Source organism: Zootoca vivipara, chromosome Z, assembly GCF_963506605.1.
Source record: "Zootoca vivipara chromosome Z, rZooViv1.1, whole genome shotgun sequence".
NCBI classification, from domain to species: Eukaryota; Metazoa; Chordata; class Lepidosauria; order Squamata; family Lacertidae; genus Zootoca; species Zootoca vivipara.
In genome coordinates this window covers 9,841,841-9,854,676 of record NC_083294.1, presented here as the reverse complement: position 1 = coordinate 9,854,676, position 12,836 = coordinate 9,841,841, and the positions used below count along the sequence as shown (strand labels likewise).

Here is a 12,836-nt window from a genome sequence, read left to right as displayed (position 1 = left end):
GATAATATAACAAAGGTTATCATGTCCTTGCCTGCTTCTGAACAGTTATTGCCAAGTATTGTTAGTGCTTTCCCCCCCAAAATAAATTTAAAGGTACTCTCATTTTCCTATTCATATTGAAATACTGCCCCTCAATGAAGCGAAACTTAGCTTCACAAAATGTTCAGGGATATGTGTCCCCCTGCGCATAGATAAATACGGTAGGTACCGCTACAGCGGGAAGGTAAATGGTGTTTTCCCGTGTGCTGCTCTGGTTCGCCAGAAGTGGCTTTGTCATGCTGGCCACATGACCTGGAAGCTGTATGCTGGCTCCCTCGGCCAATAACGCGAGATGAGCACCGCAACCCCAGAGTTGGTCACGACTGGACCTAATGGTCAGGGGTCCCTTTACCTTACATGCCCATCTGGGGAGGGGATTTTACATTTTAAAGCAAATTTGGGTGTGTGTTTTTTTAATGGTGTATGGGCATTTCTGGTTTAGGCTCTGGCTCTGGCATGGGTGGCCCCAAGCTGTAGTTCAGGTTGGGGCTCTGGTATGCGTGGCTCTGGCTTGGTGGCTATCGGGCGATTGCCCTATAAAAGCTCAACATCTTTTTGTGTCTGGATTTTCACCTCTTGAAATATGGCAACCCTACTTTATTTTCATAAATATATGTTGTCAGCTATAACAAATATTTGCCAATTCAGAACATAATAAAGATTCAGGAATAAGTCATTCTGTAAGGAAAAATTTTCTTTGCCTCATTTTGAAAATAATAATAATTTGCAGACTGCATAATGAGGGAAACTAGAGTCTGTGAACTAGAATTGTTACACCAACCTGTAGTTCTGAGAATGAAATTTGAAAAGTGATTCTCATGGCCCATGTGTGAATCTGTGCAATAAATATTCTGGATTTTATCCAGCTGAGTTCTACTCAGAGTACACTCACTAAATTAATGGCTTGTTGTTGTTTAGTCGTTTAGTCGTGTGACCTACTCTTCGTGACCCCATGGACCAGAGCACGCCAGGCACTCCTATCTTCCACTGCCTCCTGCAGTTTGGTCAAACTCATGTTGGTAGCTTTGAGAACACTGTCCAACCATCTTGTCCTCTGTCGTCCCCTTCTCCTTGTGCCCTCAATATTTCCCAGAATCAGGGTTTTTTTCCAGGGAGTCTTCTCTTCTCGTGAGGTGGCCAAAGGATTGGAGCCTCAGCTTCAGGATCTGTCATTCCAGTGAGCACTCAGGGCTGATTTCCTTCAGAATGGATAGATTTGATCTTCATGGATCACTGCCTTGTTGTGGCGAAGGGGCTTGAACAACTCAGAGAAGCTATGAGCTATGCCATGCAGGGCTACCCAAGATGGACAGGGCCACCCAAGATGGACAGGTCATAGTGGAGAGTTTTGACTAAACGTGATCCACCTGGAGCAGGAACTGGCAAGCCACTCCAGTATCCCTGCCAATAAAACTCCATGGACATAGACAACAAATTAATTCATGTTTATTAATTTCAGTGGGTCTGTTCTAAGTAGGACTTGAATTGGGTGTAACCCAGTATTCTTTGATATTGCTATCTACGTACAAAAATGAGCACTCATGTTGTGTGGCACAAAATTATTAATCAGGCAAAATGACATATATTTTGAGGGGACACGGATGGTGTTGGCTTTGGAACTGTAACAGCTGTGGCAAACGTGAGAAATCTCTGGCATTTCACAGAACTGTAGATTGTTGTTGCAACATAATGAACATCTTGTTTGCAGTGCCCAAGAGCAGTTGGATGTTGTGTCATTGTGGGCAGGGGGTTCTTTAGGAGTGTCAAGAGGTTGAATAGCTTTTCAGTAGGTTAAAGTTAATTTCCAAGAAAAAGACACATCACATTCAATAGGCTCTTCTACCTTTATGTCTCTCAAGACCACCAACTCTGTTTCAAAAGCTAACAGCTATTGGGCCTCATATTAACACTATGAATAAAAAAGGTAAAGGTAAAGGGACTCGGCATTATTGGCCGAGGGAGCCGGCGTACAGCTTCCAGGTCATGTGACCAGCATGACAAAGCCGCTTCTGGCGAACCAGAGCAGCACACGGAAACACCGTTTACCTTCCCACTGTATTTATCTACTTGCACTTTGACGTGCTTTCGAACTGCTAGGTTGGCAGGAGCTGGGACCGAGCAACGGGAGCTCACCCCGTCGCAGGGATTCAAACCGCTGACCTTCTGATCAGCAAGCCCTAGGCTCTGTGGTTTAACCCACAGCGCCACCTGCATCCCTCAACACTATGAATACACCCTGCTAAAAATTAGTAATATTTATGGGACAAATGATAAAAATTACATATAGCCTGTATATATATTGAAGGGATGGAGGTAGGGGAAACAACTGGACAAATCAGAGAGTGCTTTTCCTGGATTTTCCTTTCCCCCCTGTTATGTACTGAGCTGAATCCTAGAACAATAGGATCCAGAATGCCCTTTTCCCCCTTTTTGAGGTCAAATTCCATGTCCAGGAACATACAGTGGTACCTCCGGTTGCGGATGGGTTCCATTCCGGAAGTCCGGTTGGATCCTGGTGAAACCTCACATCCTGAGGTTTATGTAACCAGAGAGTTGCATAACCAGAGGTACTACTGTATTAGAAGTTTTTGCATAGCAATCAATGGAAATATTGACTTGTTAGGTGAATGTTTGCCTAACAAATGATTTATAGGGAACACATTGTGTTCTGTAAGTGGGACTGTTAATAAATTTGGTTTTCTTCAGGAGCAAGATGTACTCACATCATCCTTGTATTTGTTTTGCCTTTCCAGAATATGATGGTAAGTGTTGCTTGTGAGTTCACACAACTTTGAGTTCATAGATTTCATTGAGAACTAAGTACATTTCTTATGTATGCAATTGTGATTTTTTTTTAATAAAAAAAATCCCCTTTCCTTCCCAAAAGGCAGAGTATGTTCTGACATCAACCACTATCAAAAATACAGAGGATGATACCTGATTCTCATACTTGGGGTGGATACTTTAAGTCAGTGGACCTAAATCCATTAATTTCAATCGATCTATTAACGTTGGATATTACCCAGTAACGTTGGATATTACTCAGTTTGGGCATTCAGCATCTACAAAGAGGAGTGTTTACTGGTTGACAAAGCCTCCCTCAGTGTCCTTTAATACAAACATGAAGGCTGAAGAGATTGCTCAGCCAGTATTAAGGGTTGAATTGGAACATAAAGAAGCAGGTGTCCTCTCACTTGATATATGGTACACTTTGCAAATAATCTTGGTGTGGCCTCAATAATGATCTTGTGCTCCTCACTGGTGGCCTCTCTTAAATCAATCAGTTTCTCATAAAATGATTTTTTCTTGCAGCAGTTCTCCATCCTCTTGTGTCACCAGCGGTGGCTGAGCTGAAATTTCCTGCATCCTAAAGAAGAGTATGTATAAAAGGAATGGCCTCATGGCCAACGTGACAGTGACCTCCGCCACACCAGAGGTACACATTTGTTATTCTGTTACCATTTGTAGGTTTTAAATTAATTGTCGTTTATTTTGGCATCTCTCTAAGACTTTCTGCCATTTATTTGTCTTGCCTAGTATCATACTTGAATGTATTTTACAGATAATGTAAATTGAACATTACAGCTGCAGCCAACGTGGCTAATGGGCAGGGGTGCTGGGACCTGAAGATTAAGGAGAGGCCAAATGGGGAACAAACTGAGATCTCAATACAGGGGTAGGGAAGACATTTGATTCAGTTCTCCTTTAAAGACAAACCTACCTAATTTGCCCTTTCTGAAACAATATATAAACTGAAACACGGACATCCTCCAAAGTTCACACTTCTCTGAAATTTGCCGTGCCATTCTTCAGCCAAGTAATTTGTACAAAAATGTGTATACCTTGGTAAAGTATGCATTAAAATGCTTATATTAGTGAAATTATTACTTATTAAATTTATGTACTGTCCTTCATCCAAAGATCACAGTGTGGTTTACAACATAAAAACACAAAATACATTACATGATAGCAAAAACAAATTAACGAAAGCAACAGCAGCAACCCTATTCACTCATTGCTACCAGCCCCTCATCACTCATGAGAGTACCCAGTTTATTCTCTTCCTGGAGGTTCAATCAGAAAGTGGGTCCATGCCTTTGTTACGTCCCAAAAGCAAAGATCCTATTTGGATGTCACCTGCTGTTGCAACAGTTCCCCAAATACTCTTGCCCCTGGAACCAGCTACTTCTGTAGCCTGGTGATGCTGTTCTTCAAGGGCGGGGCTTCAGGGTACACAGTGCAGATGATTGGTGCGCCTTAGTACCCAACTTGCACTCTGTTTCCTGATCCAAGAATGTCTAATAAGCTCTGATGTCTAGGAGCTCTGATACCGTACATGTGTGACATACGGCACTTTTGCAGCTTTGTTTATTGAATGGGAAAAGGCAGTCTGCATGCATAGTGTGGAATGCCTTCTGTCTCCATGTTAATGTTTTTCCATGTGATCCCATACTTGGAAGGGATTCCATATACAGAAGGAAGGGGAAAGTGGTAAATGAGTATGTGAAATGTCTGTAGAACTGAAACAGTCATGTATTAGCAGCTATGATCTCTTTTCTCCTGTTATGAATCAGAAAGAACCAGTTTTGGGGATATTGCAGGGATAAATTTAACTCTATTGTGCACTCGACTCCATAAAGGTAAAGGAACCCCTGACCATTAGGTCCAGTGGTGACCGTCTCTGGGGTTGCGGCGCTCATCTCGCATTATTGGCCGAGGGAGCCGGCGTACAGCTTCCAGGTCATGTGGCCAGCATTACAAAGCCGCTTCTGGCAAACCAGAGCAGCGCACGGAAACACCATTTACCTTCCCGCTTGGAGCGGTACCTATTTATCTACTTGCACTTTGACATGCTTTGACATGCAGGAGCTGGGACTGAGCAACGGGAACTCACCCCGTCGCGGGGATTCAAACCACCAACCTTCTGATTAGCAAGCCCTAGGCTGAGTGGTTTAACCCGCAGTGCCACCTGTGTCCCTCTACTCGACTCCATAGAGTATGTCTTTTTGCATGTTTTTCATGAGATCTCCAAGCCTTGGAAGGCTGGAAATAATAATACAAGATTATGGAAAACAATGCATTTTGTTGAGTTCTGTTCACTTCAGCTTTCTGTGGAAAAGCTGTACAGAGCTGTACTGGAATTTACAGTGGATTTAAACCTGCAACTTACATGAAAAAATAGACAACAGAACTCTGTAGTTCATTTCAATAATTTAGTATTATTCATGCTGAAAAATAAAGTCACTCAGTTGAAAACATTTGAAAAGGATGAGCAATGAAGACTGTCATCTCGTGGTTAGGATTTATACCATGTCCCAAAATTGTAAGAACCTAACTACTAGCTGGGTTTTCTACTTTTTGAGTGGTAGGTGAGAGTGCATCTTATATTATATTGAGAAGTTACAGTAAATCTGTAATGTCCATTAGAAACTCTTGAAATTTGAAAAGGTTCCTTTGTGATTAAGGGTCTAAGTTCATATTCAATAGATCTAATACATAATTCTGATTTTGCCACAGTCTTCCTGCATGGTTTTGAATAGCTTACTGGTGAACAGTTATATTTCTGGGAATCTGAAGGGAAACCTCAGACTAAATAGAGTGTTTTCTGTTTAATGTAACAGAGAATGATCTGTGTGAATTCCCGTATTTATTAAAAACAGTAGCCTCCTTCCATTTTATTTAGTTTTCACAACTGTTTACTATGTCATCATAAGCATGTTTACTCAGAAGTAGGTTCTGAGTTCAATGGGACTTACAGCTTAGTATATTTGCTTAGGATTTTCTAAAGTGTGTCCAGTAACCAAAAGACTTTGGTCATATTCCCCAATATCTAGTTCTATTCAACTTAGATTATGTCACAAATATTTGCAGATATAGGTGTGTGCCCAATTAGTCACTTCCTCTTCTTGCTGCCATCACTGCCTGCCTGCCCATTTACCACCACAGCATTTGGGGATTTCTTGTTTTGAAAAAACAAAAGGGGGAACAGGATAGGGGTATAGAAGATTTTGCATGGTGTGAAGAAAGTGAAGAGAAAGACATTTTTTCTCCCTCTCTCATAATACTAGAACCTGGGGCCATCCAATGAAGCTGGATGCTTGAAGATCCAAGGCAGATAAAATAATGTACTTCTTTACAAAGTGAAATTATGTTATTCACTCCCCCAAGATATAATGGTGATTACCTTTTTGGATGGCTTTCAGAGAGGATTAGACAAAGTCATTGAGGATATGGCTATCAGTGACTATCAGTCATGTTCTACCTCCACTTTTGAAATCAGAAATTCATTTTCTGTGAAAAGTGCTATTGCACTCAAGTCCTGTTTGTGGCCTCCCCTTAGGCATCTGATTGGCTACTGTAAGAATAGGATGCTGGACTAGATGGGCCTTTGGTCTGATCCAGAAGAACTCTTGTGTTATTCTCCTCGTGATTAATGGCAGGCTGCTTAGCCCAACCCTTTAACTCTTTAAGTCTTTGTGAACACAATCATTATTTAGCTGACTGGCAAATTTCTGGTTTCATGTAAATCTATTCCTCCCATCCCTTTCCATAGGGCAGCAGCAGTTCTGACTCTCTGGAAGGACGGAGTTCAGATTATGCCCATAAAAGCTATGATGCAGTTGTATTTGACGTATTGAAAGTAACTCCGGAGGAGTTTGCAGTAAGTAAAATTACTGATTTCATATTTGTACTACAAGTATTGACATGATCGTAAGAATAGGTTCTCATTCAAATTTCTGAAGTAAATTAGTGTTCAGCAAGATATCTTGGGGGTTTACTTGATTTACATATAAAGTTTTTAATTCTTATGCCCAGTTGCAGCATAACTACCACTTTTTTCAGTGAAGCTTCTCCTAAGCTGTAGCCACAGCACCATGTTCACTTTTATAGAAAACTTTTTTCAAAATGTGAATGCAGAAGTGGAAACATAGCACTCAGGTATCTGGGGCTTCTGGAGAGGCTTCAGCAGCATGTCCACCCACCATTGACAACATTTTCTCCCTTCCTCCAGGCATTGGAGCAGTTTAGGTAAAGAGGATCTTTACTGCCTTATTTTTTATATTTAGGTATTTGTTTGTTTGTTTTGTTTGTGTGTGCGTGGTTGTTTTTCTTTTTTATTTAAACCAACAACACAGGACTTCTCCGCAAGCCTTTTTTCCAGTTGGAACTTGCTAGAACTCAGTTTCAACACCTCTCAGGTGGGCACCATTGCCATTTTAAAAGAATGAGGGAGGTGTTCATGGTGATTTCTGGCACTTCTTTTTCTAGAAAAATGGAACTGCTTCTCTGTCTGATATGACAGACACTGGGGATTTAAGCAGAGATAACGTGACCGGGAGGGATTCTGACTAAACTGAAAAGGCAGTAGCCAAAGCAGTCAGCTACTTTGCCTTTATTTCAGTTAAATGAGGTTTACTATTAGAAAAATACACAAGAAGAGAAAGGGAACTATAGCCTAGGAATTACAGATGGAAAAACTAAAATTAAATTGAGGAAGCAACATATAAAGCCTTTCCCTTCTGTGACTCTGCACTTAAGGATGTATCATACTATGTTTTACTGGATCTACTCTAAATATAACTAACATTGGATAGAAAGCTGAATCTCTACATTGCAGTACCTGTGAATAATTTCCAATGTTAGTCTTACACAGAGTAGAGCCATTGAAAGTGATGGACACAACCAACTTAGGTACATTAATTTCAATGGGTCTATTGAGTAATGAGCAAAATTTAGCTGGATGTCACACAACCCTTGTTGCCTTGTTTGGTCAATAATGTGGGGAAAGGAGCTCTTTAAAAGTGTCAGAAGTGAGCTATTGAATCAAAAATTACTTTAACAGTGTATTTCATCACAGCAGTGTGAAGATTTTTTGTACAATACCAACTTTCCTGAAGACTATGCACACATGATCCGGGGCCTGAGTGTTGTTAGAATTTTCTGTCTTGGGCAAAAGTATCTTGGACTAGCACAGAATCAAGTATTTGTAAATTTGTAATTGTTCTTTCTCTAACTTTTGTTACAGAGTCAGATTACATTGATGGATATGCCTGTGTTTAAAGCTATTCAGCCAGAGGTATGTGCCCTGATATTAACTTTTAATAAATGTTGGAAGTCAACAATGACCATTTGGATAACTTTATATGTATTTCAAGGGAAAAGAACTGTTATTAACATAAGACCCAAACTGTACCTAGCGCTGTACAGTGAAGTACCTATATAAAGACTGTAAGTGCAAAGCGACCATTTAACCTGCATCAAGAAATGCAAATAATGTTTCTGAGAAGCTGGGTCCCCTCTGAGATTTTTCATGTGCCTCTTGTGCTGAAAGTTCCCCCACTCCTATAAATGCTATCAATCAATCAATCAATCATATACACCTCCCCCAAGGGCAAAGAGAGGAGCTGCAAGAGAAGCCCAATCATTTTAAATTCCCAACAGGATGAGAACTCAACCTCTCTCCCTACTATCTCTTTCCATAGAAGAAAACATTACAGGCAGAGGAAGCAGGATGGGGCCCATCATAATTTTTTCTCTGGCATGTTGGAGAATATGAACAAGCAGCAGTATGTAAATGGAAGTCATAGCAGATTTCAGGGACACTTCTTGTGCCACTCAGTCATTTGCTCAATTTTGTACCACTGTGTTTACTGCTGCTGCTGAGGAATAACTCTGGGCGGCTTCCAACAAAATATTAAAATACAATAGTGTGTCAAACATTAAAAGTTTCCCTAAACAGGGCTGCCTTCAGATGTCTTATAAAAGTCTGGTAGTTGTTTTTTGTGTTACACAGGGCGGGTGCCATTACCAAGAAGGCCCTCTGCCTGGTTCCCTGTGACTTGGTTTCTTGCAAGGAGGGAACCGCCAGAAGGCCCTCGGCACTGGACCTCAGTGTCTGGGCGGAACGAGGAAAATAAAACCGAGGAAAGGAGCACTATTAAAAAAAAACAAATGCAGATAAACAGGGTTAATTGGAAGTCCTTTTTGAAATATTGTATAACCATATCAGTTTTTATCCATTTATTTCTTTTTTAAAAATCCATGGTCCTATGGAGACAATTATCACCCACCCACCTGACAATGTTCACTGGAACCCAAACCATGTGATCATGCAATGTCAATTCCTGAAACATTCTTCTGGCTCCATTTAGAAAGTGTGCAGCAGAAGCTGCATGTCTTAGCCACTCAGGGAAGCTTTTATATTCAATGATGTTTTTGTTGTTGCTGTTGAAAAAAGAATAAAAAAGCCATTGGCCAATTTTATTATTGTAAACTAACTAGCTCCTCCATCACCCAAATGTCCCACCCTCCCTTCACTTCCTCCAAAACCTGCCAAATGTTCTGCTGCAGGAGTGTTCAGATCAGCCCTAGTCAGATTGATTGTGGTCAGCGTAAAGACAGACAGGGCATTGGCAGGTCTTATTCAGGTTTGTATGTTGATGTTGACTGACTGCAGTAGATGGAAATGTGGTTTGAGACAAACTCTTTAAAATTGCTTTAAAATTGCTTGAATTTTCTATTTTAGAAGTTAGAATAGGCCTTCTAGGAAGCAGTGTAGACGCTGAGTTAAAGCTTGGCAGAAGGCTAGGAAAACTTAGAAGTCTTGCAAGTGTTGTAATACATAGCTGTCTTGTTCCCTGATGAATATAAGAAGTGACTAATTTTATCAGGAGATGTCTGGTGAATGCAGTCAGAGCTCTGACATATATAATTGCTTCCATCTGTACTTGCGCATACAGCATGTGTTCTAAGACCAATTAGATCTCAGCTGCTGATATTGCTAACAGTGGCTTTTCCAGCTGTCTCTTTTAATTCTATGTAGTCAAATTAAAATCTGTTACCTTCTGTGTTATTCATAAGCATGTGTTATTCGTTGAACTTAGTTTTGATGTGGCATCTTACTGATAGAATGATAACTTAATTCTATGGGCTAGATATATTTGGGTCCTTATAATGGTTTTAACAGGCTACTACATTTACCTTATATATGAGGGGAGGCTATTTCCTGAGTGCTTCTGCCTATTTAGATTTGGAAATGTTCTCCCCAGAGAGGCTTTACAGGCACCTACAATGTATTTCTATCAGCATCAGGGGAAAAGCTTTGTATTCTGCCAGACTTTAGGGCTTCAGAGAATTTCAGCAATTCTGGCATTCTGAAGCCGTGAGAAAGTTATGCTACTGGTTGATATTTGTTTTAACACTGCTGTTGTTTGGTTTTATGCTGGATTTGTATTTGTATTTTTGATAGTGCATTTTTACATGTTTATGTCCTTCCACAGACTGCTGGTAATGGGAGTGGGAGTGGAGCTCAGAAGTATCATAAATTAATAATATGTACAATATTTCATGGCCCTAGGCAATTTTATTTCTAAAGAGGTTTGTGGCCATTTTCTTACTGATTCTGCATCTTGGACTCCTCAAAGACCCCACAGTATTCTTCCTGCAGCAGGAGCTTCTGGAAGAAATTATGCATGGCATGAATAGATGAAAGTTTTTCCACTCTCATCACACTAGAACTTGTGGGCATCCAGTGAAGCTGCATGTTATAAGATTCAGGACACGTTAAAGAAGTACTTCTTTATACAGCACATAGTGTTATGTAGCCCATAACTATGGCACTTGCATGTCTTTGAATGAGGATTAGGCAAATTCATGGAGGGGAGGGCTATCTGGGGCTACCAGCTATGCTCTATCTCCACAGTTGGAGGCAGCAATGCTTCTGAATACCTGTTGCTAGAAATCACAGGAAGGGAGAGGGCTCTTGTGCTGCCTGCAGGTTTCCCATAGACATCTGGTTGGCGGCTGTGATAACATGATGCTGGACTTGGTGGGCCATTGACCTGATCCGGCAGGCTCTTATGTTCTTTGCGGGAGTTATGTGCTTTAAATGTATTGTGTGTATGCAGCCTGAGATATAAAATATTTAAGTGGAGAAGGGCATGAACTTTGATTCTGAGAGCTTGCAACTCAGAAGCAGCAACATATTTTCCACCCAAAGACTTGTTATAACAAATTGCAAAGGCAGCCTTTTATTTGGCTTTAGCAAAAGGAATAGTAATGTTGTCATTTGTTGGTCGAGAGCCATCTGCTGCTTTTCCGCACTGTGTTTATGCCATGAAGTTTAAGGATAACTAAAAAATCATCAGTCCTCAGCGTGGTGCTTGACCTTTTCTGATGTCAGTTTTTATCCAGTCCTGAATGTAAGGCATTCCAGAGCACAGAGAGAGGTGTTGGATGTTTTACGAATATTAACAAGTGCCGTATGTTTGCAGATATTAAGTCATTTTTCCTTTAAAAATAAAGAATATTTTAAAATGAGAAAGTTATCTAGGGCAGATTGTCAAAGTTGCAGTCCCTTGGGTTATCCACAGCACACTATGTATTGCAGCCCATCAACTGCTTAATAAAGACCCTGAATTTTAGCAGTCTATTAGCATATATGATCACATCACAATTTATTCTAAAGGGGACTGATACACTACAACCTTGACAGTACTTGTATCAGGTTGCTTTGATCAGCTTAAATAGTAAACAGTTTTTGAGCATCTTGTTAATCCGTGAAGCTCCCTAATTCCTGTCGGTTACTGTTTTCTCCCCATATTATTACTGTATACTGTAGTATCTTCTTCTGGTTTTCTTCATTTGTGCAGATGCAGCCTAACTCCTAAGAAGCAAGAACTCAGGAAGTGGTTTTTGCTGCTCAGTGTTGATTTTGGGGTTATATAAATATTTATACTAATCATTCTTTTTTTGAGTAACTGGAGTGACTTATGAGATAATTTTCATATCATTAAGTAACAAGGGAAGCCTTATAAGTCATCATTTGATCATTGTTCACACAGCTGTTTTCTTCCCAAAATTTGTAAAACGTGTCACACACACACACACACACACACCATACCCACACACCCAAATTACTTTGTGCATTTAGTAGAAGACTGCAGAAACTACCATAAATACAGTGGTACCTCGGGTTACAAATGCTTCAGGTTACAAATGCTTCAGGGTACAAACGCCGCTAACCCAGAAATAGTACCTCTGGTTAAGAACTTTGCTTCAGGATGAGAACAGAAATCGTGTTCCGGTGTTGCGGCAGCAGCAGGAGGCCCCATTAGCTAAAGTGGTACCTCAGGTTAAGAACAGTTTCAGGTTAAGAACGGACCTCTGGAACGAATTAAGTTCTTAACCAGAGGTACCACTGTAGCAGGATTTATTGCACTTGCATGATAATATGATTGATTACAGCTTTACAATAGACATCAGGGCTAGTTGCTACCCTGCTATCCATTGCCCACTCCCCTGTCAGGATTCTTCTTCCCACTCCCACCCCCCAAATATCTAATGAGATGAACAATGTGGTACAAGGATGTGTTGGTAGGCAGACAGGGGCAATTTACCACAACTGCTAGTATATGATGACTATTACTTAACCTAGGTGAGTAGGCCAGTGGTAGGTTGTATATGATTGTATTTATTTGTGATAGCTAAGATGTGGAATGTTCACAGAATCATGTTTACTTACAAAGGAGGTTCTCATGATAAGCTCCTTTTTTACTGATTTTAATTGCAAGTAACAAAACATACCCATAGAAGGAAAACAGAGCCTAATAGCTTTACAGAGAATAAAAAATAGTGACTGATGTAGTTTTGGACATTCCCAAGAAAGGCAATCAGATGAAAGTGTCTCTTCATAAGGTTCCATGAGTTGATGGAGGGTGAAAATCATGTTCGGTTGTCTTAACAAAATCAGCAAAGGGATACCAGATTGTATAGGTGTGAGTCTTTCCACCCCTCAG

At 40.5% G+C, this 12,836-nt stretch overlaps 1 protein-coding gene across 13 annotated transcripts in view; it reads left to right on the top strand.

Moving 5' to 3' along the window:
• Positions 1-12,836, top strand: part of RALGPS1 (Ral GEF with PH domain and SH3 binding motif 1) — a 208,806-nt gene that overhangs the window by 34,507 nt on the left and 161,463 nt on the right. For 9 of the 13 annotated variants that reach the window (XM_060270380.1, XM_035113382.2, XM_035113380.2 and 6 more), the window contains 3 exons: positions 3,352-3,475; positions 6,593-6,700; positions 8,066-8,116. In XM_060270380.1, the coding sequence (XP_060126363.1) occupies positions 3,419-3,475; positions 6,593-6,700; positions 8,066-8,116 (216 nt within the window). In that variant the 5' untranslated portion in view covers positions 3,352-3,418. Of the gene's footprint in view, positions 1-2,745; positions 2,802-3,351; positions 3,476-6,592; positions 6,701-8,065; positions 8,117-12,836 lie in introns of all 13 variants that reach the window. The other 4 variants (XM_035113375.2, XM_035113374.2, XM_060270384.1 and 1 more) reach the window with 3 other exon arrangements.